This window comes from Dasypus novemcinctus, chromosome 27, assembly GCF_030445035.2.
Source record: "Dasypus novemcinctus isolate mDasNov1 chromosome 27, mDasNov1.1.hap2, whole genome shotgun sequence".
Taxonomy (NCBI): domain Eukaryota; kingdom Metazoa; phylum Chordata; class Mammalia; order Cingulata; family Dasypodidae; genus Dasypus; species Dasypus novemcinctus.
In genome coordinates this window covers 32,520,675-32,547,975 of record NC_080699.1, presented here as the reverse complement: position 1 = coordinate 32,547,975, position 27,301 = coordinate 32,520,675, and the positions used below count along the sequence as shown (strand labels likewise).

Here is a 27,301-nt window from a genome sequence, read left to right as displayed (position 1 = left end):
TAAATAGGAGGGATGATAATGGGCATCCTTGTCTTGTTCCAGATGTTAGAGGGAGAGATTTTAGGATTTCATGATTTTAAATGATGTTAGCTGTAGGTTTTTCATATACACCCATTATCATATTCAGAAAGATTGCTTCTATTCCCATCTTTTGCAGTGATTTTATCAGGAATGGATGCTATATTTTATCAAATGCTTTCTCTGCATCTATAGATATGATCATGAGATTTTTTTCCCTTCTGTTTATGTGGTGTATTACATTGATTGACTTTCTTATGTTGAACCATCCTTACATACCAGGGATGAAACCCATTTGGTCATGGTGTACAATTCATCTGATGTGTTGATGAATACGATTAGCAAGTATTTTTTTGAGGATTTTCACGTCTAGGTTCATTAGAGAGCGTGGTCTGTAATTTTCCTTTCTTGTGGTGTCTTTGTTTGTCTTTGGTATTAGGGTAATGTTGGCATCATAGAATGAGTTAGGTGATGTTCCTTTTATTTTGATTTTTTGGAAGAGATTAAAGCAAGATTGTTGTTAGTTCTTTCCAGAATGTTTGGTAGAATTCATCTGTGAAGCCGTCTGGCCTGGGTTCTTCTTAGTTGCGAGGTTTTTAATGACTGATTATTTCCTTGTGATTGGTTTGTTGAGACCATCAATTTCTTCATTCATCAATGTAGGCTGCTTATGTGTTTCTAGGAATTTGTCCATTTGTCCATTTCCTCTAAAGTGTCCTTCTTGTTGGCATATATTTTTTCAAAATATCCTCTTATGCAGTCTGTGTTTTTCTAAGAAGTCGATAAGCTTGTTGACTTTGGTATAACGGTCAATGTCAAAATTTTTGCAGATTTTGGAAAGAGCTAATTCCAACTGTTCCTCAGTTTGTTCTAAAATATCTGCAGTTTCGAATTCAGTTCACTTTTACAACTGTAATGTTTAAAAGTGCTTTGCATAAAATTGAAAGCTCAGCAGTACTAATGTTTCCATTCCATTAACTTACAATACCTTGTTACTTCTTTACATCTTTTTTTTTAATTACATTTATCTCAACAGTTCAAAATACAACTAGAGCAAATCAGTCCACAAAATTTCAAGATAGTTTTAAGTATAAAGAGAACCTGATATACAAAAATGAAAGTGAAAATAGCAGAAATAAAGCTCAATTTAAAAAAAATTTCATGTAACCCTGGAAACCTTTAGACTAAAATATTCCACTGGTATCAAAACAGAAATGCTTTAATTTACAGATGCCAATAGTGGTTATTTAAAAAAAAAAATCAGGTAACTCTGGAAACCTCTAGACTAAAATATTCCACTGGTACTGACACAGAAATGTTTTAATTTACAGATGTCAGTAGTGCTTTACAATCAAAAGGGACTCCTCCAAGAAAGGGAGAACACTCCAAATTGCTCAGCTGCTGACAAGAGTGGAAGTGTCCAGGGCTGGCTGTTTCTGTTTCAGCAATTTCAGTCACTCACTTCATCAACTTAATATGGTCCAACCTATGATATCTTGATCTTCAGGCAAATTCTTAAAAATATGTCTGAAGTTCAATATGAGGCAAACATCACCACCACTAAGAGCTCTTTGAAATTGGCACTACCTATTTAAAAGATTTAAAGACCAATTCCAACTTCAGGCCTATGGTATTACAACAGAAAAGAGAGATAACACTCCCTTCAGTACTTAAAACCTTTTTATGAGGTTAGCAATATGGCCTTTAAACTTTCCTCAAGAAACTGTACTTAAATATATATTTATTTTTTTCTACATATATGGAAGTTATATGTAAAGTAGAAAAAGTTCCCATAAGAAATATTATTAATGGTGTTAATGTTCTTTCTATCACATAGCAGCCACGACATATGTTTATTTCTGTTCCCCAGAAGCAATGTTAGCTACTAGTATTGATTCAGGAAAATGAGTATCTTCAGTAAGATCTATGAAAAACGTTTATTCAGTCTTTTCTCATACTTCGTCATCTTATCACTGTAGGCAATGAACTGAGAGTCTGTTCCAAAAATTCTGTCCCACCATGTAAATGTGGAAGCATAATTTCCGATGAAGTTCATGTGATGAAAGCCATGATGCCAAGAACCAGCGTAGAAAGGGATGGGATTTAAAGGGTTGATGGGAATATCATAACCACTATGAACATCAATAGTTTCTATCAAACGCATGGTTATCCATGCCCAAAGAAGAATTACATGATCACAAAAAATCAAGATTCCAATGAAAAATCCAGTTCCAAAAATTAGGGTTTCCAGAGGATGTCATATTCAGCTTCCATTCCAAATGGAGCCTGAAACTCATGATGAACTTTATGAATATATTTATATATTCTTCTGTGGTGTAAGAGCCTGTGCAGAAAATAGTGCCAGGTGTCCTCAATCACTGCACAGCAAAAGCATCTTGCCAGAAGCATGTACCATCTTGGCATTGTTTCCCAATTTTAAGGAATACTGAAATACTTCTACAGCCAAGTAGGCTGAACTAAAGATGTTGACACTTTCGTTTGTTGCCATTTTTCAAATATCTTCAAATAGCCTGATGATTCTGGAATGCCACGCGACGACCGCGCGCCACTGTCAGCAACTTCTTTACATCTTATTTAATGTGTTTCATCAGTGTTTTTTTCAGTTTTCAGTGTACAAATCTTTGATATCCTTTGTTAAATTTATTCCTAGGTATTTTATTCCTTTTATGCCTTTGTAAATGGAATTGTTTTCTTAATTTCTTCTTTGGTTACCAGTGCATAGGAACAGAATTTTTGTGTGTGTATTGTTCTTTTACACTGCTTCTTTGAACTCATTTATTAGCTCTATTAATTTTCCTGTAGATTTCTTTGGATTTTCTGTATATATAATCACGTCATCTGCAAATAAAGATAGCTTTACTTCTTCCTTTCCAAAAAAAAAAAAAAAACAATACTGGCAGCCTTCTGACATTCCAGGTATAACTGAATAGCTTCTGGATAGTCTTCCTCCACCAGCATTTCACGTAAGAGCACATCTGTTCTTTGCAATGTTTTTATAGTTCTGAGATTTCATAAGTCCACTCAGCTATTGATATTTCCTTTGATTTACAAGAATGCCTAAACCAGCCTAAGTAAAATTTCCTTTGCAATATTCAAGCATCTCCTCCCATTTGTGCAGATAACATTCAGCAAAGTGAAAACCTGTCTATAATAAGGTGACCCAAGTTCCTTTATATTAGCAGGCTGTTTTTCATGGATTAAATCTGGTGATTTTTAGAGAATGCAGCTTGCTGTTGTCTCAATTTGTCTCTGTACTGCAAATTGAGAACAGGAGGGAGCTTCTCCAGCTCATATTTAACAACATCAAATGAGTCTGTAGAAAAATATACTTGTTTAATACAATTAATTAGCTCTTGTTCAGCTTGAGGGTCACTTGGCTGTTCTCGAAGTTCCCTGAACTCCTCCTTTCCCGGGACCCAGATACTCTCAAGGGCACCAAGATCACTGAGGCCCCCTGGAGAGCTTTTCAGACCCTGTCTAGTAATGAGAGATTTGATTTTTTTTGCATGCCAAAATCTTAAGGGGACGCCACAGTGAATAGTCACCTATTATTTTTTAAGATAACAATTTCATTGAGATAATTCAAATGCTACCCAACCATTTAAAATATAAGCCCAGTGATTTTTACTATATTCACAGAGTTGTGGAATTCTCCCCAAATAAAAAAAGATGGAAAGAAACAATATCAAAGAGATAGTTCCCTTCCGAGACAAAATGGTATGGATATGGAGTTTCTCTTTAGCTCTGCCATGGGGAGTACAATCCCGAGAGGACAGTGAAAACCTGAGGAAAATATTAAGTCCCTTAAGAACTAAAGAAATAATATGTCCAGGGTGTAAACACAATCCCCTTATTTCCCTATTACGTGCAAAATCTGTACCCTGGAGAAGAGACTAAGCAAGATTTTCACTTTAGATATTTTAGACTTAGGTGGCAAATGAGGTAATATTAAAGAAAGCTTCTGTTTTCTCTGTGCAGCTAGAGAGAACGCAAAGTTAAAACAACAAATTGTGACCAAAGGATTTCCAGGGTACTGGAAATTATCTAGCCTACATCCTCTTAATGTCAAAGGACTACTCTCAGAGCTTCAAGTTGCCGTTCTAGGACCACAGGGGAGAATAAAAGTGATTAGGAAGTACCGAAGTTTTCTTGTATAGGGAGGGTGAGTTTCTGAATTTTATTCATATTATGTCTGCCTTATTTTGAGATGGAATTCTAGGGATTTAAGACATGCCACTTTCAACCTTATTTTATGTAGTCCTAACACACAAGTGCAAATAGTGGAAAAATCTGTTTGAGGGGCTGCAGATCATGTTCAGAAAAATTAGGAGCCTCAGGATTCCTGTATCTTAGAGAATAAATTCCCTTTCCATAGAGGAAGCTCTCACTTTTATAGATTCAGGGCTTTTACTCTATGACTTGTGTAAATTACTGATCTTCTCTTAGAATCTGGTTCCTTAGGTTTGGATTCTGATCATTGTTCATAGTTTCAACTCTATGAGGGTCTGTCTGTTCTATATGAGAGGCCTTGAGAAGGAGATTCTGTCCTCACACATCTTTCTTTTCTATTTTCTCATTTTGTTTTTTTCTCAGCAGTCTTCACACATTGTTTAAGTTGTAGGTAATCTTTATTATACCCAGCTATAAAGACTCTAATACTGGGAAATCTGTGTTACTTAGTATCAGGAGCCACAGACAAATTGTATGGGTCCTTGTGAAAGTCTCAGTATACAATCCCACTGGAGGAGATAATATGGGAAGATATGGGTTGCCTCTAATCAAACCCTTTTTCTTGTCCCATAGATGCCCCAGACAAGAATGGCTTCTGGAAATGGCTCTTTTGTCACTGAATTCATACTGGTGGGGTTAACAGAACACCCAGATCTCCAACTCCCCCTTTTTGTCCTATTTCTAGCAATATATGTGTTCACCATGCTGGGAAACCTGGGCTTGATAACTCTAATCAGGCTGAATTCCCACCTTCATACCCCCATGTACTTCTTCCTCTTTAACTTGTCCTTCATTGACCTCTGTTATTCTTCTGTTTTGACACCGAAAATGCTGCTCAACTTTTTATTAAAGAAGAATATTATCTCCTATCAGGGTTGCATGACACAATTTTTCTTCTTTGTTTTTTTTGCCATCTCTGAATGCTATATCCTGACATCAATGGCCTATGATCGCTATGTGGCCATCTGTAACCCACTCTTGTATAACATTGTCATGTCCCCTAAAGTGTGTTCCACCCTTATTTTTGGTTCATACTTTATGGCATTTTCTAGTGCTATGGCCCATACAGGATGCATGCTGAGACTGACCTTCTGTGATGCCAACACCATCAACCATTATTTTTGTGACATACTCCCTGTGCTCCAGCTCTCCTGCACAAGCACCTATATTAATGAGCTGGTATTGTTCATTGTAGCAAGTATCAATATCTTTGTGCCTAGTGTCACCATCTTTACCTCTTATGGCTTCATTTTCTGCAACATCCTCCACATCAGTTCCACTGAAGGCTGGTCCAAAGCCTTTAGTACCTGCACTTCTCACATAATTGCTGTTTCTTTGTTCTTTGGATCATTTTCATTTATGTATCTCCAACCATCTTCTGAATTGTCGATTGATGAAGGAAAGATTTCCTCTATCTTTTACACCATTGTGGTTCCTATGATGAACCCCTTAATCTACAGTTTGAGGAACAAAGATGTTAAAGTTGCCCTGAGAAAAACCCTGAGGAGGAGAAAGTTTTGATAATAAATAGGATCTAATGTGCAGGTAATTTCAAGACAAGTGGATTCTGAATTACAGTAATTCATAATAATTACAATGTATTTGGTGGCAGTCTTCTTATTCTCTTTCTTTCTTATCATGGTGAAGAAAATTTGAGCCTTCTCTCAATAATTTATTTCCACTTTTCTTAAATGTGTCTTCTTTTCTTCAGCATTTGCACAAGCTTTTCTCTACTAACCTGTTTTCCTTTTTGAGAATTATTTTTTTAAGGAAATAATTTATTACATGTTTTCTCATTATCAGTTTGAACTTTCTTTTTTTTTCCCCCTTCTTGAATCAGATTATTGATTCTGCAGTGATGGAAAAAAGTAATACCAGGGTAACATTTTGTCATTGGAAGGGGGGAATCCTTGACTACCAGTTGAAATGTGCCATTGGAAGAATGACTCAAACAATAAATGGTCTCTCATCTTTCTATTCTGCTATTTCTTACTGTACCTACAAATGCCAGTGCATCACAGAGATATAACATTCCATAAAGAATGCTGACAAAGGAATAACTGGGAGGCTGTCTGTAAAGCAATAAGGAAGTTTCATTGAGCAAGAGCAGCGTGCTCGTAGAGCAGCACCAATTGGGGTGCTTCTCAAAGGGTTAAGCTGTAGAAGTGGTTTCTATGGCTGTTCAGAAGTGTGGGTACGAGGAGTGAGGAAGTAAATGGGTAAGTTAGGGTAGAGTGTCCTTGGACAGTGGGCTGATCAGGAAACTACTGGAGCAGGGTGTTTATGCAATCAGTGACATCTGGTAACTGCTAGCAGACACTTTATCGCCAGCCTTTACTTGTTGGCCACAATTTACAGGGGTAGAGGTCTTTGCTGCTACCGCAAAGGATCATTGGTATGTCAGCTTAGGTCATTTAGCCTCCTTTTTTCCTTCATAGGTCCCCTGGATAAAATGAAAGCTCAAGCAAATAAAGATGGTTAGTATTTACCATTCCATTTTTCACAAGACTATCAGGAATAAACCCCTTTTGTAGATGTAATATTATGTACGATGGTCCTTTTCAATGCTTTGTTTTTGTTTACACCCAAACAAGTGTAAAATAGATGGTCAATACGCGTTTATTGCTTGGAGAGGGAAATGAAACTCAATGAGGTTAATGATTCTTCTTTTTCTTTTTTTCTTTTTCTTTTTCCACCAGGAGGTCCCGGGGGGGATGGAACCCAACCTGGGTCTTCCATATGGTAAATAGGAGCTCAATTGCTTGAGCCACAGCCACTTCCCATGATTCTTTTAAAGTTATACAACTTCTCAGTAAAAAAAAAAACCTACAGTACATTCAGAGTTCCTGGAGTCAAGTCTCTTGCTCTTACTAGTATACTTTGCTTCTGTTTTATTTTAATCTTTTTATTTTGGTAGTCCAGTGAGAAAATATTTCTATTTTGAAAATGACTATACTTTGTTCCAGGAGGATGCATGAATTTCTCTCATGGTTTTGGATTTTTTTTTTAATCAATTTCATTGATACATATTAATAAAGCATATAATTCCCCAAGGTGTACAATCAATGGTATTTGCTGTAATCACATAGTTGTGCATTCATCACTATAATCACTGCTAGAACATTTTCATTATTTTAGTATTAATAATAATAAACAAAAAAAACACACAAAGAAACAATAAAATTCCTTACCTCTCAATCTCTCTATACTTCTCCCACTGTATGTAGTTGCTGGTTCTAATATGGCCTCTGTGTGTATTGGCCTGTGCGTGTATTCAAACATCTTAATCTGTATCTAAGTTTGCCTAGTTTCTGGAAAGCCAGTTAAGTGATGTAGACACTATAGCTTTGTATAGTCAGAAAGGATGTAGACTGAATGTGTATTTGAGCTTACATCCAGATGGAATGTGTGCCGTATGTTAATTCAAGCTTACCTGGTGTCCAAACAAATCCCTAGACCCTAAGAAACCGAAACCTGATCTAACAAAGAAAGTTCTTTTCGTGACAAAAGTGCTGCTTGACCCCCACTCCTAAATCCTTTGCAAAAAGGACCTGGAAATCTTACTCAGGGCTTAGTTTTTTGGACAGAAGTCCATTGGGCCTGGCCGGTAGTAATAAATCTTCCTTCTTAGAGAATTCTCTCGTCCTGGCCTTCAATACTGTGAACACCGACTTCTCTCTGCTGCCACAACATTTCTGGGGGCTTGTCCAGGAATGCTGTGAAGGCCAGAAATGGCAAATTTTGGTTGCCCCTCTTGGACACCTCCAAGGAAGCCAGAAGGGACCAGACAAACCCCAGCCCAGGGAGCCCCTGGACCACTTTAGTACAGAAAGAGGTTGTGGACTCCACCGGAGCCCTCCCAGAAGAAACCGGAGGCACCAAAGGGTTTAAGAGAGACCCTGAGAACAAAACAGAAGAACTCAGCACATCAGAAGGGTAAGTCCCCCAGGGGCATAGTGTAGGAAGCACTTAACTGTAAACTTTAGAAGGGGGGCCTGGTCAACTCCCAAGAGGGCCCTAGTGCTCCCAGGAATTTCGGGGGGAAGCCGTCTATTCCAGGTCTGAAAAGAAAAGGAAAGTGGGTGTCTGTGTGTGTGAGACTGTGGAAACCTAGTGAGACGCAGAGACATACTTCTGTGGGGCAAGAAGAGAGTCCTCATCTGCAGTTCTGTAGCAACTTCATCTGGTCAAGGGCAGTGAAGGCACCCTCCAGGGCTCTTCATGTGAGTTGGGGGCTTATACTGACCTGCTGTTTGGTTTTGGCTAACTGCAGGTTAAAGGTTTGGTGGTAGACAGAGAGGTTTCGTGGGTTAAAGACCCACTCCCTCTTTGGTACCCAGTGCTTCCCACTGGAATGCATCCTGAAGAATCAGTCTAAATTTGGAAGATCTAGGTTACAGAGAAATGGGTTGGTTTTTGTGATAAAGCTTGGTCTGATTATGAATTGTGTGATGCAGAAGTTGGCCAGAAATAGGTCCCTAAATTTTAATGCTTGTTTTCAATTGAGCTTGTTTTGTAGACAGCAAGAGTAGACAAAGAATCCTGTTAGAGTTCCCCCTCCTTAAGTTTGTAATAATTAACAAACTGTAACTCATTTCCCCCTGATATGCATTAAAGAAAAATAAGCCCCCTCCCATAGCTTACATATCTGAAAATACGCACTTCCCCAAAGGTTGTGAATTAATACTGTGTGAGTCCCCTTTGCTTCAGTCAAAAATCTTAATAAAAATAAAAAATGTGAAATGATAGAAAGCTTGGAAACAACAGTACCAAAGGAGTACAATTTTGAGTCAAATTAATGAACTTTATGTTTCTGCTTATATGCCGTAACTCTTTTTTTATCTTTTTGTTCAGTGCCAGTATATATTTTTATACCTCTGAATAGTAATATTAAATTATGTAAAATGGTAAACTTTGGTCTGGCTGGGACTCTGGGATGCCAGGTCAGTCAACTAAAGAAAAAAAAAAAGGTACTTCTTTTCTCCACTATTCCTAAAATAATTAGCTTGGCTTCTGGCATACCAACAAACTCCCCATAAGAGTCTCTTCTCAGCAGTCAGGAAATTGGACTGTGGATTCAACCTACTGCTGGTCCACATGGCCACAGAACAGCCTCTGTATAAAACCCTGAATTCCAGTTAAACCAGAGTGGAAAAAAAAAAAAAAAAAAAAAAAACACAGATAGATCTGAGGCCCAAGAACCTCATATCATGTCTCCTTAAAATAAAAAAAAAAGAGAAAATAAACCTCAAACTTCAATTAGTGTAAACTCGGTTGTGCCTATAAAAGGTGTAAATAGTGATCAAAATAAAAAGAGCTCATATGCCATCAGTTAAGATCAAAGAGTTCCTAGAAGTGCTAAAGGTATACAATTTGCTCTTTTGTTTTAATCTGTGCTTAACTCTGTGTTCAACTTTAAATCTGCATTTAACTTTGTCAGTTTACTTATGCCTAGGCAATCAGATTTGGAGTTCTCCTGTTAAAAATTGAATAATGGTGAAAGGTGACCTAAAAATAGATCTTTAAGTGTCAATACTGTCTTGCTAGTAAATTTAATGTATAAATCACAAGTGAAATTTATTTAATTGCTGGAAGAAAAAAAACCCAGAAACTTCACAAAGTTGTTACTAATAAATTATTTTAATTGCTTGGTTAATAAATAAAAGTGCCCAAATTGATTTTAAGTGAAAACTTTCTAGAAAATAAGAGTCATATAAATGCCTTTATATATAAAACAGTAAAAATAATAATAATAATAACAAATTGTTATGGAGGAGTGGATGTCACCTAGATTTCGGCTGTTGCAATGGTAATCTTAAACTAATTTACCTTTGTTTATGGCTGCTTCAAGTCTATCTTATGCTCATTATAGTAACTGTAACTTAAACATATCTTTAATTGTGGTTATTTTATACCTAGCCTCACCTAGCCTTTAAACTTCAGCTATTGTGATGGTAATTATAAACTGAGTTTGCCTTTGTTTATGGTTACTGCAAACCTGACTCCACCCCTTGCATCTGCTTATGGTTATTTCTTAACAACTTCTGCCCCTATGGCTCAGGAAAAGCAAATTTGAGACATCCCTGTCTCCTGTTATATTGGTATTAATAACTCTGCTTTCTCTCATGGCTCCAAGTGTGGACTAAATTGCTGCCTAGTGGAATTCTTGACCCTCAAGTTTGGACATCCACTCTCCTAGTCCAGCAGCTGCCAGAGTCCTGTTATCTCCAAGGACTGGGAAGTAAAGTAAACCTCCTGCCTTAACTATCAGAGTTCCTAAAAGTAGCAGTTCATGAGAGAAACCAGTTTCCCTGAGGCTTTAATAGCCTCAGTGAATATACATATAATTGGTCTTGCTCATCCAAAGTCTGCTAAAGTTAGGGTAGAATATAAAGTTCTAAAGCAAAGGAAAATTGTACCAAAACATTGGGGATATTTTGGTTATAAGCCATTAATTAAAAACAAAATTATGGTGCAAAACTGTGTGGTCATAGTGCATATTAAAAGGGCCTTCAATACTCTCAAGCTAGCCGTCATAGAAACACCAAGCCTTAAGCTCCCAGACCTCAGCAAACCATCTACCTCCCTTTATATAAAACCTTGTCTGGGAAAGCCTGAAAAGAAATGCCTTCAAGGAAATCTTACAAATGTTTTACACTTAAACTTGTTTTATAAAATATGAAATTTTTAAGTAACTAAGCTATATTTCTTTTTTTTCTTTATTTTTTAATATTACATTTAAAAAATATGAGGTCCCCATATACCTCTCCCCTCGCCTCACCCCCCTCGCCCCGCCCCACCCCCCATAACAACAATCTCCTCCATCATCATGAGACATTCATTGAATTTGGTGACTACATCTCTGAACTAAGCTATATTTCCATGTCAAACTATTCATGTCTGCCTATTTGCTCAGTGTATATCTTTATACAATGGGAAGATAATTCAAATCAGCAAATAATTCCTAAAAGAGCTCTATTCAAATTGTTAAAAATTAAATATGCAGTTATATATGTGATGAATATTTCTAGAGCCCAAATTAGGTTAAAAAAAAAAAAGACAAAAAATCATATAGAAATCTAAATATAACAACTACTGAAAAGGGGAAAAGGATTTTCCTGAGCTCTTTAACCTACCCAACCCCCAGATCCTTCTCTTTGCAAGAGCTCTGAGGGAGGGCCTAAGTGTAGTTATAGAATTTGAGAGAGGTTCAATTATTCACGTACAGAAAGGCCAGGACTTAGGAATGATTCTGAGAAGGGAAAAAATGTTTATTGACGGCCAGCCGGACTTGGGAGCTTTTTGTTTCAAACCCGAGCCCCGAACAAGAATTTTGAGTTCCTTTTATACAGAGGAAGGGCTAAATCATTCTTTGTTTCAGTGCTCAATAGGCTTGAATTAGCATATATCTTCCACATCCTAGGTAAGCTTTTAGCATGGACTTCATACATTCTAGATAAGCTTTTAGTACATTTGGTTTGCATTTTCCCTGAATATTTAAAGTTTATAGAGTCTGCAATTGAAAAACTGTTTCTTGGGACTGGAGTCATTGCCATGGTTACCAAGGGCAGGGCTGCAGCCTCTCACCATCCCATACCCACAAGTCAGGACAGACAGCTTAAGTTAAGGTTATCTCCAAAGAGACAAAGAGCCTCCCACCCATAGCCCATATCAGTGTAACAGATTAAAACTCTTCTAAGCAGAAAGAATTAAGAATCAGTTTGAACCCAGCACTTCCACAGCTAGGTATATACCCAGACAATCTGAAAATAAGGGCACAAACTGATATATGTACACTAATGTTCATAGCAGCATTATACACTATTGCCAAAAGTTGGAATCAACCCAAATGCCCATCAATCAGATGATTGGATAAATAAAATGTGGTATATACATACAATGGAATACTTTGCAGCTATAAGAAGGAATACAGTACAAACACATGTGATAACATGGATGAATCTTGAGGACCTTATGTTGAGTGCAGCAAGCCAGGCATTGAAAGACAAATACTACATGACTCTCTGATATGAAACAAGCAAACTGAACTGTCTCAGAGAGCTAAAGACTGGAAGATAGGCTTAAAGGAATTTGGAGGGGAGAGGAAAGTTGCGAGTTGATGCCTACATGGATGGAGTCTATGATAAGCTGGAGGTAAGTATTTGTACAGGGAAGGGATAAGATGGGGGCATAGGGATACCTTTGGGTGGAGCTTCATGGGCTTGAGGGGGGCTAGGGTTGGGAGGATGGGTCAGATGACCCAAGGAATTGAGGGAAGGGCTGGGGGGGAACCACTGAATATGGGAGAATGTCAGGTATATGGTTGAAACTATACTGTTGAGAAAACTCTTTTGCAAATATAATAAGGAGGGATCACGTGTTTAAGGTGCTTAAGAGGGGGTGGGCATCTGGTACAGGGGCAAGCTTCTAGGGAGTATGTGAGGCTCATTTTGTCATAGTGTGTTATATCATTGGGTGGAGTGTGAAGGTGTACCCACATCCTGGGAACCTGAAGCTCCCAAAGACAGGAAATTGTGTCTCTCAAGAGGATCGCTGGCTCCCAATTAGTTACAGCAGTCTAGTATTTCAAGCCCTTAGCATTTTTGCAATATCTGTAAATCTGGTTCCTCAAGTAGTGAAGATTGAGTGTCACAGTGTGCCCTGAGGAGAGGGGAGAGAGGTATAGCATGGATGGAAGCAGGGCAACTGGGGGGCCAATGGAAGTACTCCACAAGATCATGCAATGATGGACATGTCAACTTACATCTAAAGTGTATAAAAGTCTATAAACTAAATGAAAACTATAGTGTAAAACATAAGAAAACTAAAAATTTAGAAATTTGTACAGTCTAAAATATAAACAATAATGTTAACCAAAATGGAGCCATGTTTGATAACTATGTTTCAAAATTTGTACATCAGCTGCAGCAAATATAACATGAACATGTAAAGAGATCATTGCTGGGGAAAGGGGAAGAGGGTTTTATGTTTGATACCTGGGAGTCCCCTATATTGTATATGTGAATTACTGTGATCTAAAGCTTTTTTGAAGACAAAATTAAAAATTAGAAAAAAAAAAAAGGATGTAGACACTAAGGAAAAAATGAAAGTGCCTTGCCACTGTACAAACAGGGCAACACCTATTAGAGTGATGAAAGGCAAAATGTTAGAAACAAAGCTTTATAATATTTTTCATTTTATTAATACACCAATTTATTTTTACTTTATTTTAATATTTCTAAATTACTATGTATCCTATTTCTAAACTTTAAACCCATCACTGTATTTCAATTTCCTATTAATTGAGTTTGGCAATATATTAGGATTCATGGTTGAAGAAGTTTTGGACCACAGAGAGGCTCAACAATGGCAGGGGAGGAATTCTGGTGTGGGGTGTTACTGACTGGGGACACATGGGTGGAGGGGACTTCTCCAGGGCATGTATATAGGGAACATAAATATGTTAGGATATATGTTGGGTATTTTTATAGTAGTTACAGTTACAAATGTCAACTGAGGGAGTGCTGAATTCCCACCCAGGGAAGCTCTGTCACATTCCCCAATGGAACAACAATAATCCCCCAAGTGCAATGGCAAAGATCAACAAGGAAGGATGGTCCAATAATGAGCCCTTGATACTGATGACTATGCTTAGGAGCCTGTGTGCCTGAAATATGAACTAGGTCTAGAGCTGTAGAGTGCCTAAGAGTTACCTCCTGAGAGCCTCCATGTTGTTCAAAAGTGGCCACTGTCTAAGCCAAACTCAGTATGTAAAGGCATTACCTTCCCCCCCAACGAGGGACATGACTCCTGGGGATGAGCCTCCCTGGCACCGAGTGATTACTACCAATCACTAATTGGAGAAGCAATTAGAAAGAGACCTCAAATAAAAGGGTCAACTCAAACCAGCAGAATATCTCAGCCTACATGTTGGATCAAATGTTTAAAACTGTTCTTTGATCTTGAGTGAAAGGGGGAAATGGCAAAGACAATTGAGTTGATATGGCTAAGAGTCTTCCAAAAAGAGTTGGGAGGTCATCAGAGGGGTTGTGCGTAGGCACACCTCAGCAGGACCCCAGAAAAAGCTAAAGTAGATATAACCGTAGGTACTGGTTCTCCTGAAGGTTATGGAGATCCACAGAGTATATAGTCATGGCAGATGAATTTGGAGCTCTGTGCCATGTCAGAGGGCCCAACTTTTCTACACATGCCTCTTCTGTTGCTTTTACTGAGCCTGTGGTTGGAGCTTGGGATGGTGCATACTCAGGAGACTTGAATCTCTGGACTGTCTATGTGCCAGCTGGGCCTTGAGACTCAGCAGAATGGCAACTCCTACTCTCTGGTTCATTGGTCTTACCCAGGTCAGCTAACAGGGAGGTGAAGATGGTCAAACCTCACATCAGGGAATCAAGAGTACCTCCAATTTTAAGCAGAGGAATTTCATCCATCATCCATGTGGAATCTAAGCCCCCTCTTGATCTAGAGGCGGAGAGTACATTATCATCCCAGGGTCCACAGAATGGAGGAATAAAATATGGAGAGTGCAAACTATAGGGTAAACTATTATCTGTGTAGTACAGCAGTGCCTCAAAATGTGTTCACTGAGTGCAATGAGTGTGCTGCAATGATGAGGGAGGTTGTTGGGGTGGGAGGAGTGGGGTGGGGAGGGTGGGGGGAATACAGAAACCTCGTATTTTTTAGAGTAACTTTTTTTTGTTATGTATGTATCTTTAAAAAAGTAAATTTACAAAAATGATGTGGTGGGGAGTAGGGAGTGGGTTATATGGGAACCTCTTATGTTTTTTGTTTTTTTAATGTATTTAATGTAAAATTCCTTGTGATCCATTAACTTTAATTAAAAAAGATTAAAAAAATAAAGTGTTAATGACATCTCTATAATATTAAAAATGTAAGTCTTGATTAATAGAATTACTTCATAAAAATAGTTCTTGCTTAAATTGAAATGAATAATTTATTTTTCTTCATAGGACAAAATGAAAGATATAAAAGTTAAGTGAATATTGAAAAAAGTAAAAAGTTTATGGGAATGCTAATTGACATTGAATAAGGAGTAATTTGTCTTTAAATGGATAGTTTTATAAAATCAGAAGTGGATATATGTGGGACACAACTATTATGTAAAAGTATTGTGATAGTATTCAGTAAGATAATATGTTTTGTAAGAGTAAAACAAACCTGAATGAATACAAAAAGTGTAAAAACTGTGTGAAAAGGTCAACAATGGATTTTTGCAGTTCTTCCTCAACGATGTCCACCCTGGCCTGATGGCAAAGAAGCTGGCTGCCTAGAAGAAATCTGTGGTTGAAACCCTACTGTGGACATTACGTTAACCAGTAATCCTTTTTTTCCAAAATTAAAAAAAAACCTCAGAGACAATAGTATCAGATGTGTTAATTGGGAAAGATCCTTCTTGGGAGTAGGAGTACCTCCAAAAAGCTGCATTAAAAAAGAGGGGGGGAAGGTAGATATTGACTTAGCCAGTGAATTGAATGTGGCCAACACCATTATTGACTTTGGGTGGGGTTTGTGACAAAGGTGATATTCTAATTGAGTACCCGTAGAGTTTTAGTCACAAATGTGGGAAGAGGCCAAAAATACAATATAAAAAAGCAATTGCGTGTGCATAGGAAGCCCTGCTGAAAGTGAAAGATCTAACCCAATTGTGTGTCTGGTTACTCTTAAGACTGCCATCCCTATCTAGAGGTGGATTGCAAATACTAAAAGCAAAACAGAAACAATGCCCTGTTGTGAATAACCTTCAATGGGGGAGAAATCTGTAGAAGAACATCTGGGATGCCTTCCAGCAGTGATAGGTAAATGTCTGTCCTGTCCCTGTCCACTCCTCTAACATCCCTCTCCGGACTGTTGAGGCAGATGTCTCATGAAGATCAAGAGCCACACAATTGAGACCTGAGAAGAAGCAGAGTGGCTCCATCGGAAAAGTGAACATCATGAATACCAGACCTTATGGTGCCTACCGCAGCAGTTCTTGCTGCCTGCTATTACATCAACAGCTTGTGGCCTTAATGTTCACTTAATAACTGTGACATAAACACCCTCCTGTTCTTGGAAGGGGCAAGATATGCTTTCACTGCTACAGACACTGCAATGGGACTCTTATAACAGGTCAGCTATTGTTTTCTGTCTGGAAAAGCATTCTCACAATGATGGACTAAGTTTAAATTCAACACTCAGATGTGGCCTCAGGTCCAGTGAAAATGCTAAGAGCAGGACCAATGAAGGTACTGAAATTATGTGATAAACTTCTGGCTGTCCCACAGCCCAAAATGGGGAAGTAACAATAATTTGTCTTTGCCTATGCCTCAAACTATACAAATTGGGGAAAATAAGGTTATTTTTGATTGAGTACTGGCCTATATAGCCTTGCTGGCAGGAAATCTTAAACCAGTGAGAAATAAGTCATCTGCTAGTTGGAAGTTTGTATAATCTGCTGTAGTTATGGATTATGTATAAAATGCTGTTCTAAACTTGGAAGAAAAATTACAAAATGTAAATATGCACCTAAGATTAACATGTGATTGGAATGTACCTAACTTTTGTGTAACCCCGCATGTTTATAATAATAGTCCAATTGCAAGCTAAAAAAAAAAATCAGTTTGAATTAAAAAGGGGTTTAGTCCTCTGTAAAGAAATGGAAGGAACATTCTTTGTTTCAATTTGTTTAGCTTTGGTGTTATCTCCTAGGTTTATGGAATACCAAGTTAATAAGTTAACATTGTATATATTAAATCTTTAAAGTGATAAAATTCTAAGTTCATATCTAATGAAATTAAGTTAAAGGAATGTAAACTTGCCCTCTCTTAAATACATAAAGTAAAATCCATCAGTTGCTAATTGTAATCTAAAGTAAATTAACCAATCTGTGTGGTTGTGGTTAATTATAAATAGTTTATAAAAGCATCTTCTAAACTGAAACATTTAAATGGCTAGTTCTAAGAAGCCATTATTAACTAAAAACCTAAACTAATGTTAATGGCAAAAAGTAACTTCATAGCAATAAAACCTGTCTAAAAGTCACCTCAATGTGCACATTTAAGTGTAGTAATGAAAAGTTACCTTAATTCCATTGGGAAACTTCAGTTTTCATTTTAAAAATAGAAAAAGTAGTTTTTCCTCTTCTGCTAAAGTAAAATCCTGCTAATTAACATCTTTATGGTAAAAGTGTAAAAGTAAAAAACAAAGTACTAAAAAATTCATTTAATATGTAACACATTGCATTGGAAGTGTTTAAAAGGTGTATAAAAATCAAAAAATAAACTTCAGCATTGTCAAACTCTCTTGTGCATTCAAACCAAACCTTCAATACACTGCAGGTTTGCCTCTCCATATGAGTTATTGGCTAAGTTGGTCACTGACCCCTAAACCAGTAAAAATATCAACTACATGTCTGGTTGTGCCCCTGAAGTGGATGGAAGCTATTCAGTTTCAAACTCCTGCCACAGCCAATGATGACTCGGTGCAGCCAAATGTACAATGGATATTGCCTCTAGACTGGTACTGTTTCATAGTGCCAAAGAGTGCTATTCACCAGGCTGGTGAAATACTGGAACCTACTTTCCTAGCTTCTCTCTATGGTGAACAGTTCCGCAGCTTCTGTGAAGAACATACCAAGTGGAGTAATGATCACCAGGGTGCTGTGAGTAAAACTTAAACACAAATGGCATTATGGCCTGCTCCCATCGAGAGATAGAATGTAGAGTATTGCAAACCTGGAACTTAAATCTATTAATTACAGCTCAAAGAAAAACTTATGCATTAAGTAGTACATTAATTTGTAATAATTACTGTACCTATATCCTATTCTAAATTTATGTCTGATGATCATGGTGGTATTTCTATTAGATCATATGCAGAAAGACAATGAAAATGTTTGCAGCCCTGGTAAACTTCATGTCTATGAAATAGAGGAATGACCACCTTGCCTGAGACCAGTGGAGCCAACAGCCCTTTTAATTAAAAAAGCCACCAAATTAGCTTAGGGGCAACCTCTCATAGTCTTCACCCCACACCGGGTGAAAGATATGCTTGAAGCCAGGGACTGCCAGTAGCTTACAGGTAGATGGTTAATTAATACCAGGCTCAATTACTAAAGACCCCTGAGGTACAGATAAGGGTGTGTCAAACTCTCAGCCCAGCCACCCTACTACTGGTAGAGGCCCCAAAGTCAAATCCTGAGGGGCCCCTTCTCCACTCCTGCCTTAAAACTCTTAACCAGCCTAGCCAAATGGGTTTTCAAAACCAGAGCCTAGTAAAGACAGTCAAAAAAAAAAAAAAATTACTAGGAATTATTCAATTAAAGCCAAAATTGTAAAGAACTTTACTCTGTAGTTCTGATCACTCCCACAGCTATTAAAGTTAAAAGAATGCCCATCTTTGCACACTATTCCTGAGTGAATCCAGCTGCCCAAGAAATTAAGAAAGTGCCAGTTCACCAGAAGTACCTGACAAAGTGTATAAATGCCAGTCACTGGACGGCCTAAAATACCTATTCAAAAAAAGACTAAGTAGTGTCTATGTCAAAGTCAGTTGTTTCCTCTAGCTCTAGTCCAAATGCCTATTGCTAAAGGGAAAACAAACCAAACATCCCTTTAAAAAAACCTTATCTGTTTTCATCTGTAGCTTAACTGAAAGAAAAATGCTTGGCAAATTATACCTAACTCTGTTGTCTATTATAATTTCTAGAGTTAACCAACAGAATAAAATAACTCAAGGGAAAATACTGTTTCCCATCAACTTTTAAAAAATGCAGCCTTTGAAAGCACCTAGCCTTTTCTACTTCTGTAGTCCAGTGTCCTCTTAATGAAACCATATATTCCCAAAATTCTAATTAAGTTTTATTTCTTCTATAATCAACATCTTGTTGGCCATATTAAAATTACATCCAGCTTCACCCAGGATGCCAGACCCATCTTCCTCCCACTAAGATAAAATAGCAAGATAAGTGTTATACCTTGTCAAGAAGAGCTTACTGCCCCTAACCAGCAGGAAGGAGCTACAGAAGAAAAAATTCATCTCTCTTCAACACCTCTTCAAAATTAAAGGTGTAAACTCTCTGAGGAAAAAAATAAAGCAGTCTAGTAAGATATAAAATCAATAGATGGATCTGAAACCTGGTAAGAAGTCCAAGCAGACATCAATGACCCCCAGGATGGCTGCTGGAAGACCCTCCCCAAGATTCTGCTGCTAGAAAGAGAACTTGCTCCTGAAGCCAGGATGGGCCCTGAATATTCCCCAAGGACTTTATCATTAAACCCTCCTAAAAAAGTTGGTAAAAAAGGGGAGGGCAGTCAAAGCAGTGAGCAGCTGAAACTCCTCCCATGCTCTCATCAAACTTCCCTGCTTCAATCTCAGCAAACTTCCCTGCTTCCTCCCCTTAAGAATAGCTAAGGTATGCACTTAAATAAACAATGCAGTAAAAAGACAGACAGCCACCCACCTCATAACTGAAAATAGTGATGCCAAAGCATAACAAACTTAACCAAGCATCAAAGGGTGGAATAGTATGGCCTGTGCATGTATTGGCCTGTGCATGTCTTCAAACTTATCTAATTCTGTATCCAAGTTTGCCTAGTTTCCAGAAAGCCAATTTAGTGATATAGACTCTATAGGCTTTGTATATTCAGAAAGGATGTAGACTGAATATGTATTCGAGCTTACATCCAGATGGAATGTTTATGGTTTGTTAATTCAAGCTTACCTGATATCCAAACAAACCCCTAGACCCTAAGAAACTGAAATCTGATCTAACAAAGTTCTTTTCCTGCCAAAAGCACTACTTGACCCCCACTCCTAAATCCTTTGCAAAAAAGGACCTAGAAATCTTATTCAGGGCTTGGATTTTTGGACAGAAATCCACTGGGCCCAGCCAGTCATAATAAATCTTCCTTCTCAGAGAATTCTCATGTTTTGGCCTTCAGTACCACAAACACTGACTTCTCTCTATTACCACAACAATCCAAAGTATATATTAATGGCTTTTAGTATAATCACAATGTTGTACATTCATCATCTTAAAACTTCTAGAACAGTTTCATTACTCCAGAAAGAAAGACTGGGTTTGGATATTTTTGTTTATGAAAACAGTTTGAGGTTCCTTTTGTGGGAGTGAGGACATCAGTAGGGTTGGTATAGTATAGAGGCAATCAGCTCAAATAAAAAATTGCCAGATTTTGCAAAATAAAATAAAACGAATTTTGTAATGTTAGCTGGTGCCAAATTTCAGAAATATAAGGATGGGAGAGAAAAGATACCAGCAATGTTATTAGGCTACGACTCAAAGAGACACATTGTCAATAAAAGTAAGAGGTACTTGGGAGTGAATGTTCAGTGAGGGTTTAGAAACTGTAGAACATCCCAATTCTTATCCAGTTATACTGTGCTGTCATTATCCTCTGCTGTCCAAAAAACTGTGAGAAAACTTATACTTCTACAATTACTGTAATGGTGTTTTGGGAATGAAGGAGAAAAAGCTTAAGTTACATTTGACTGGAATCAGGTAGAGAGAGGACAGCAAATTCAGGAGCATAAAGAGTAGGAAATGAAACTCAGTTGTATTTAGAAAGTAACATGATAGGAAACTGAAACCCCATATCAACTCCTGTCCTCTCCCTTGTGGAGCCCCTGGAAATACTGGAGATCACAGGATTTCTCCTGGTAGGAATGAGAGGACTATGTCTCATCCCTAGCCCCTCATCCAAATAACAGCCACATCTTGCAAAAGTTGCAAGTTTATTATTAACCTACCTCATTGTAGAGTTGTGACCAAGGATTTACTCAGAATGAGCCACATCCTGTGACATAGAAGAGCCCCCCATCCTGAGCCTACATGTCCAGATACAGTTCTTTTCCTCACAAGAATTGACAAAGAAGACACATGACCCCACCAACCCATCCCACAGCCCTAGAATTCACTGCCACTAGCCCACCACCCCCTATCCATCCCTATAGGCCCTCGGGTCTCACTCAAGGCAAAACCCACTCCCACTAACTAAGCATGTTCCCGCCTATAGAAATACTGTATAAATTCATGACTGCCTCTGCCAGGGGTGGGCTGAAGTTTATTCTTCAGACCCCATGCACTGGGAGAGCTTCCCAATACATCCTTGCTTGCAATTGCTAGTTTCCATGTCCCAATTGTCTCACTCTGACATCTAACAAGGATGATGTTTTTGGTTATTTAATATTAAGGAAACATTAAGGCCATAGAGTCAATGGACCAAAGAATAACTAAATTGCACCTTTATCTTTTGTCTTCCATATGTTACCCAATATGAGTGTTAAGATCTAAAAACACAAATGCTGCTGGGAAAGCATTCATAATTTGAAAGAATTTTTTTTTTATGTTAACATGTGAAAATATCTTTTAGAATAGAATTTTGGTTTTATTTTCTTTTGAGAACAGAGACAAAAATGACAACTTTAAAAATCCTTAATTTGGTATGTTGGGGATTGAATTCTGTCCACCTTTAGGACATATTCCAGGCTTAATCCAATTGCTATGAAGATGAAACTATTTGTAAATGGACTTTTGAAGATTTCATCTTTACTTAGGGTGTACACATTTGTGAGTAGAATCTTTAAAGGCCCTGTTTAGATAAGGCTTAATTGAATCAGGGTGGGCCTTAGTCCACAGGGTGGGTGCTTATCGCAGAAGAAAATTGGATGCAGTCAGTCAGGGGAAGGCAGAAGTCTGTAGAAGACCAAAACAAGAAGAATCCAGAAAATGAAGGCAATGTGATGGAAAATAAGTGTTGCAGAGGCAGAGATACAAGCTATAAAACTCCCAGGTTGCCAGCAAGATACCACCAGAACTCTGCAGACCCCTGGAGATATCATGAGACCTTGAATTTAGACTTGTTGCACCAAAACCAGGATGCAATAAATTCTGGTTGTCTAATACAATCCCTTGTGTCCTATTTGTCATAGCTGTCCTGATCATCAAATTATGGGCTATCAAGAGGCAACTGAAACATTTCCAAGTTAACTTTAGTATATACTATTTCATCATTTTTCTAATGGCCACTCAATATTTAATCATTGTGAATTTTAGCCTTGCTGATTTGCTTGTTTTTTTCCCCTGATTTTAGCATTACTAAATCCTTCTCTTCTAGTTTTAAATGACCACTCATTATGAACATGCTTGATTTATACCTAAGTTCTGTTTATAAAAAATTCCCCTATACTGAAGTTTTCCTTTTTTTTTCTTTGAATCACTTTTGATAGAATTATGTACCTACTGAAAAAAAAGTATCTCTAAATAAGTAAGTAGGTATTTGTGCTAGTTTGGTTCTCTGTAGACATTGCAGAGGTACCAAGGTCTATTTCTAAATTGGCCAGGCATGTTGAGTTTCCTATTGCCTGGGTAAAAGTGAACACTACAGCCCACTCACCTGAATGCATGAGTACCAAACAGTGTAGAAACATTCTCATTCTTATCAATGTCGTTAGTGGTGTTGTAATCAGGATTTCATGAAATGCCTTCATTCCACACTGTGCATGCAGCTTGAAGTAGAACCAGATTCCTGATGTTATCCTTTTGTTTTATTTTATTTTATTTTTTGAGGCATGTAAAAATGTCTTTATTTAGAAAGGAACATATAATACTTTCCAATTTGTAGGTTTGAACCACTTCCAGTAAGAATTAAAAGAACCTCTTCTTTGTGGAAATAGAACCAACATTATGTAACTTGTCTGCTCATGAGAAATAGTGTGTCCTTGTCTCTAATGTCACAATTTAAAATCACTTTCATGATGATAAGGTACAAAGAATGGTAAAACTATAAAGATAATAGTTTTAAGTATCTGACAGATCATTGATGTAAATAAACAATGTAGACATCTGGAATGCCAGATTATTAGCTTGTTGACACACTCGCAGTAGTGGAGTTTGCTGAGATAGTACTCATAAGTGAAAAAATGCTTTTTCTTTTAAATCACACATATTATGCAGAAATCTATCCTTCCCTAAGAAATGCAATAAGCTCTAAGAGATTTGAATTAAGGATATGTAGTTTTTCCTTATTAGTAATGCCATATATGTAAAATGTTAATAAATGATAGTCTTTAAATTGTTCAAAATTAATTTTTTTCCAGAATGAGACCATCTGATTGCTGATCATCATTCTTTTGAACTCTTAGAAAAATGTAAAAATTTGTACAAGAATGATTAGACATACTGGTCCTATAAAACTCCAAATAAAGTTGTTTAATGTGCTAAAGCAACATACTTCGGTGATGCCATAATATCTGTATCCTAATGCTGCTGAAAATCTAATGACCACAGCTGGACTTAGGTAACCAAAGATATAAAAGTTCTTGTGCAAAAATCCCTTATTGTAGATGACTCCCACAACAATGAGATAGAAGTGTGTGCCTTCAATACATATCCATGCAAAAGGAGCTGAAAAGAAGTAATGAAGCAGCCCAGCAATGATGGAACAGAAGAGCTTATTATTATTTGTATTGATCCCAACAAGGAACACAAGTTCAGCAAGGAATAGGCTACAGCAGAGATTTTTGTGAATTGTAGTCCTGGTGCTTTGAATTTCACTGAAGAACCAGAAGGTAAAAATGCATATGGCAAGGCAAATCAGTGAAATAATCATTCCTGAATCCTTGCAAGAATATTTTAATCTTTAATACCTATGGAGGACCAGAAGACATCAAAATTGCAATATGCATCAAGTGATTATGTTGGCTCAAGGTATGAGATATGTCAGCTCACAGCCCTTCTGAGACCAACTGCCATTCTTGGTGTCAGGAGAGTAGTTCCAAAACTCACACTGAATCCTTTGCTCATCTGTAGTCTTTATGTGACTTAATGTAAATGTTAGTTTTTCAAGTTCAATCAATGTGGGTGGGATTGAACTAATTGAAACTGAAATTACTGAAGAGATGACTCTTTCCTCCACTTCAGAATGATCATAAATCTGAGGTTCCAATAAGTTGTCAGATGATGAAAGCAAAGGACCAATATTCTTATAATATAAAAATGCAACTGTAGCATTGCCATCTAAATCATAGTCAGTGTTTCTCTTTGGGAATATCTTTATATAATCTCCATCCATGTTCATATGGGGATGAAAATGTTTCATGTGATATGAATCAAAAACAAAAATTTTGAGGGCTACATCACTTGAAATCGTATCTAATTGAGTGGTCTTTGGAGGATCTGGGATAATCTTAAGGTCGCTTCTTTGGCAGTGTGAATCAGTTCTATAAGGTGAGTTTTCCTAGTAGTCATAGGTAACTTGTCCCAAACTATAAATTTATCCTTTTGAACAAAATTATTCACAGTTTTTACAAATTCAGTAATAGTTGAATTAGAAAGTGTGTCTTTTTCTGTATAGATAGAGCTATTCACATGACCTAGTAATGGGAACGATTCAGCTAATATTTCTGTATATGTGATTACATCCATTGGTGAAAGATCTTTCACAGAACTTCTATAGACTTATTGTAGTAAAACCACGGGGTTTAATTTTTGTTAACATTTTATTAATATTTGTCGCAATAGAGGCATCATCTAAATGGCAGTTTGTATTCACATTTTCTTGACAGTACGTGCCATCATTAGGTTTGAATTGTCCTTTTCCTGTGGATGTGTGATAACTTTCCTTACAGGAGCAGTTATACTCACCATCCATGTTTTCACACACTGCATGATCACCACAAGCAACTGATTTGCTACACTCATCTATATTTACACCGATGGTTCCATCATTAGTTATAAACTGTTCTTGGTTCCTGCTGGAACTAAACCCAGGTGCACACATACAGTAGTAATTCCCTTCTGTGTTGGTACAGTTAGCATTCTCACCACAGGGCTGGGTTGAATTTTCACACTCATTATCTTCTTCACAAATTGTGACACCATTTCCTGAAAATCCAATGTTGCAATAGTAGGTTTCCGCTCCACTCCATATTTCACATTTTGCATTTGGGAGATAAGGAGTCTTGGTGCAATTTTGAGTATAAGTACAATCCAGCAAAGTGGAAATGTCCACTAGGAGTGGGAGGAGTTTCATTGGCAGCAGCTGCATTGGTGGCAGTAGGGGTGAGCATGTCTGGGTATCTTGTTTTATTTTCTTTCTATTTTTATCCTTTTGTTATTCTGACTGAAGGACCAAAATGTACTACATGCCACCTGCTACTGAGATCTTCCAACATCCCACTGCATTCATTTTAAAGTGGACCCTTATTACTCCACATTTAATTGCCAAACCAACTTTTTTTTTATTTTTTATTTTTAGCTAGAAAGTAGATTTTTTTCTTTATTTTTTTTAATATTACATTAAAAAAATATGAAGTCCCTATATACCTCCACCCCCCTCGCCCCACTTCTCCCCCCATAACAACAATCTCCTCCATCATCATGAGACATTCATTGCATTTGGTGAATACATTTCTGAGCACCACTGCACCTCATGGTCAATGGACTACTGTGCTTTTTTTTTTTTAATTCATTTTAAAAAAATATCACATTAAAAAAATATGAGTCCCCATGTACTCCCCAACCCCCTTACCCCATTACTCCCCCCATAGCAACATTCTCCTCCATCATCATGACACATTCATTGCATTTGGTGAATACATCTCTGAGCATCACTGCACCTCATGGTCAATGGTCCACATCACAGCCCACACTCTCCCACGTTCCATCCAGTAGGCCATGGGAGGACCTACAATGTCCAGTAATTGTCCCTGCAGCACCACCTAGGACAACTCCAAGTCCCGAAAATGCCTCCACATCTCGTCTCTTCCTCCCATTCCCCACACCCAGCAGCCACCATGGCCACTTTCTCCACACCAATGCCACATTTTCTTCGATTACTAACCACAATAGTTCATGAATAGAATATCAGTAAGTCCACTCTAATCCATATTCTATTCTCCATCCTGTGGGCCTTAGATTGGTTGTGTCCATTCCACATCTATGTCAGGATGGGGCTTAGATTCCACATGGATGCCTGGATGCAATCCTCCTGCTTTTAGTTGTAGGCACTCTTGGCTCCATGGTGTGGTGGTTGACATTCTTCAACTTCATGTTAACTGAGTGGGGTAAGTCCAATAAACCAGAGTGTAGGAGCTGAAGTCTGTTGAGGCTCAGGGCCTGGCTATCATATAATCAGTTCAGAGATTCAGATCCCCTGGGTATATCTTAAACCCCATCACCAACTACAATTCTGGTAAAGTAACAGGAAAGGCTTGTGAAAAAAGATCACATCTGAGTCCAGCTCCATCACACAGAAACACCAACTCCAAAGAAGGGTCAACTGACATGGCAGTGAACTCCATCTGCCATGACCATAAAACCTGTGGGTCTCTGTAGCCCTCAGAATAACCAATACCTGGGGTGGTATCTACTTTATCTGTCTCTGGGACTCTGTTCAGGTATGCATAAGGCAGCCCCTCTGATAACCTCCCGGCTCTTTTTTAGAGACTCATAACCATCATTTGTCTTTTCCATTTCCCCCTTGATTTAGGTCAAAAAGCATTTTTAACTCCTGTTATTATATGTAGACAGAGATATTCTGTTGGTCCGAGCTGAACTTTTATTCAAGGTCATTTTCTGGAACAGCAACAATCCCCCAAGTGCAATGGAAAAGACCAAAAAGGAATAAAGGTCCAACAATGAGCCCCTGATACTAATGGCTATACTTGTGAGCCTGTGCACCTGAAATAAGAATGAGGCCTAGAGAAGCAGTGTGCCTAAGAGTTACCTCCTGAGACCCTCCATGTTGCTCAAATGTGGCCATCTAGAAGCCAAACTCAGCATGTAAATTCGTTGCCTTCCCCCCAGTGTGGGACATGATTCCGGGAATGAGCCTCCCTGGTGCTGAGGGATCACTACCAAGTACCAGCTGATGATGTAACTAGAGAATGACAAACCAACTTTAAAAGAGGATGATTAGAGGAGTAATAAAACAATATTTGGATGCAGTTCTAATATCATTGTGTCTTTTTTGATCTGGGCACAGGTGTGGTTGTG

At 37.8% G+C, this 27,301-nt stretch overlaps 1 protein-coding gene and 3 pseudogenes across 1 annotated transcript; 1 reads left to right on the top strand and 3 right to left on the bottom strand.

Annotated features, from left to right (window-relative positions):
• Positions 1-770: 770 nt before the first annotated feature.
• Positions 771-4,524, bottom strand: LOC101421911 (syndetin pseudogene; annotated as a pseudogene).
• On the bottom strand, positions 1,943-2,466 carry LOC139437713 (methylsterol monooxygenase 1 pseudogene; annotated as a pseudogene).
• A 333-nt stretch (positions 4,525-4,857) lies between the features above and the next one.
• LOC105747172 (olfactory receptor 8B3-like) lies at positions 4,858-5,790 on the top strand. Its single transcript, XM_012529314.3, has one exon. The coding sequence runs from the start codon at positions 4,858-4,860 to the stop codon at positions 5,788-5,790; it is 933 nt and encodes a 310-aa protein (XP_012384768.3).
• A 17,654-nt stretch (positions 5,791-23,444) lies between these two features.
• LOC101422360 (adhesion G protein-coupled receptor L4-like) lies at positions 23,445-25,337 on the bottom strand (annotated as a pseudogene).
• Between the last annotated feature and the right edge of the window lie 1,964 nt (positions 25,338-27,301).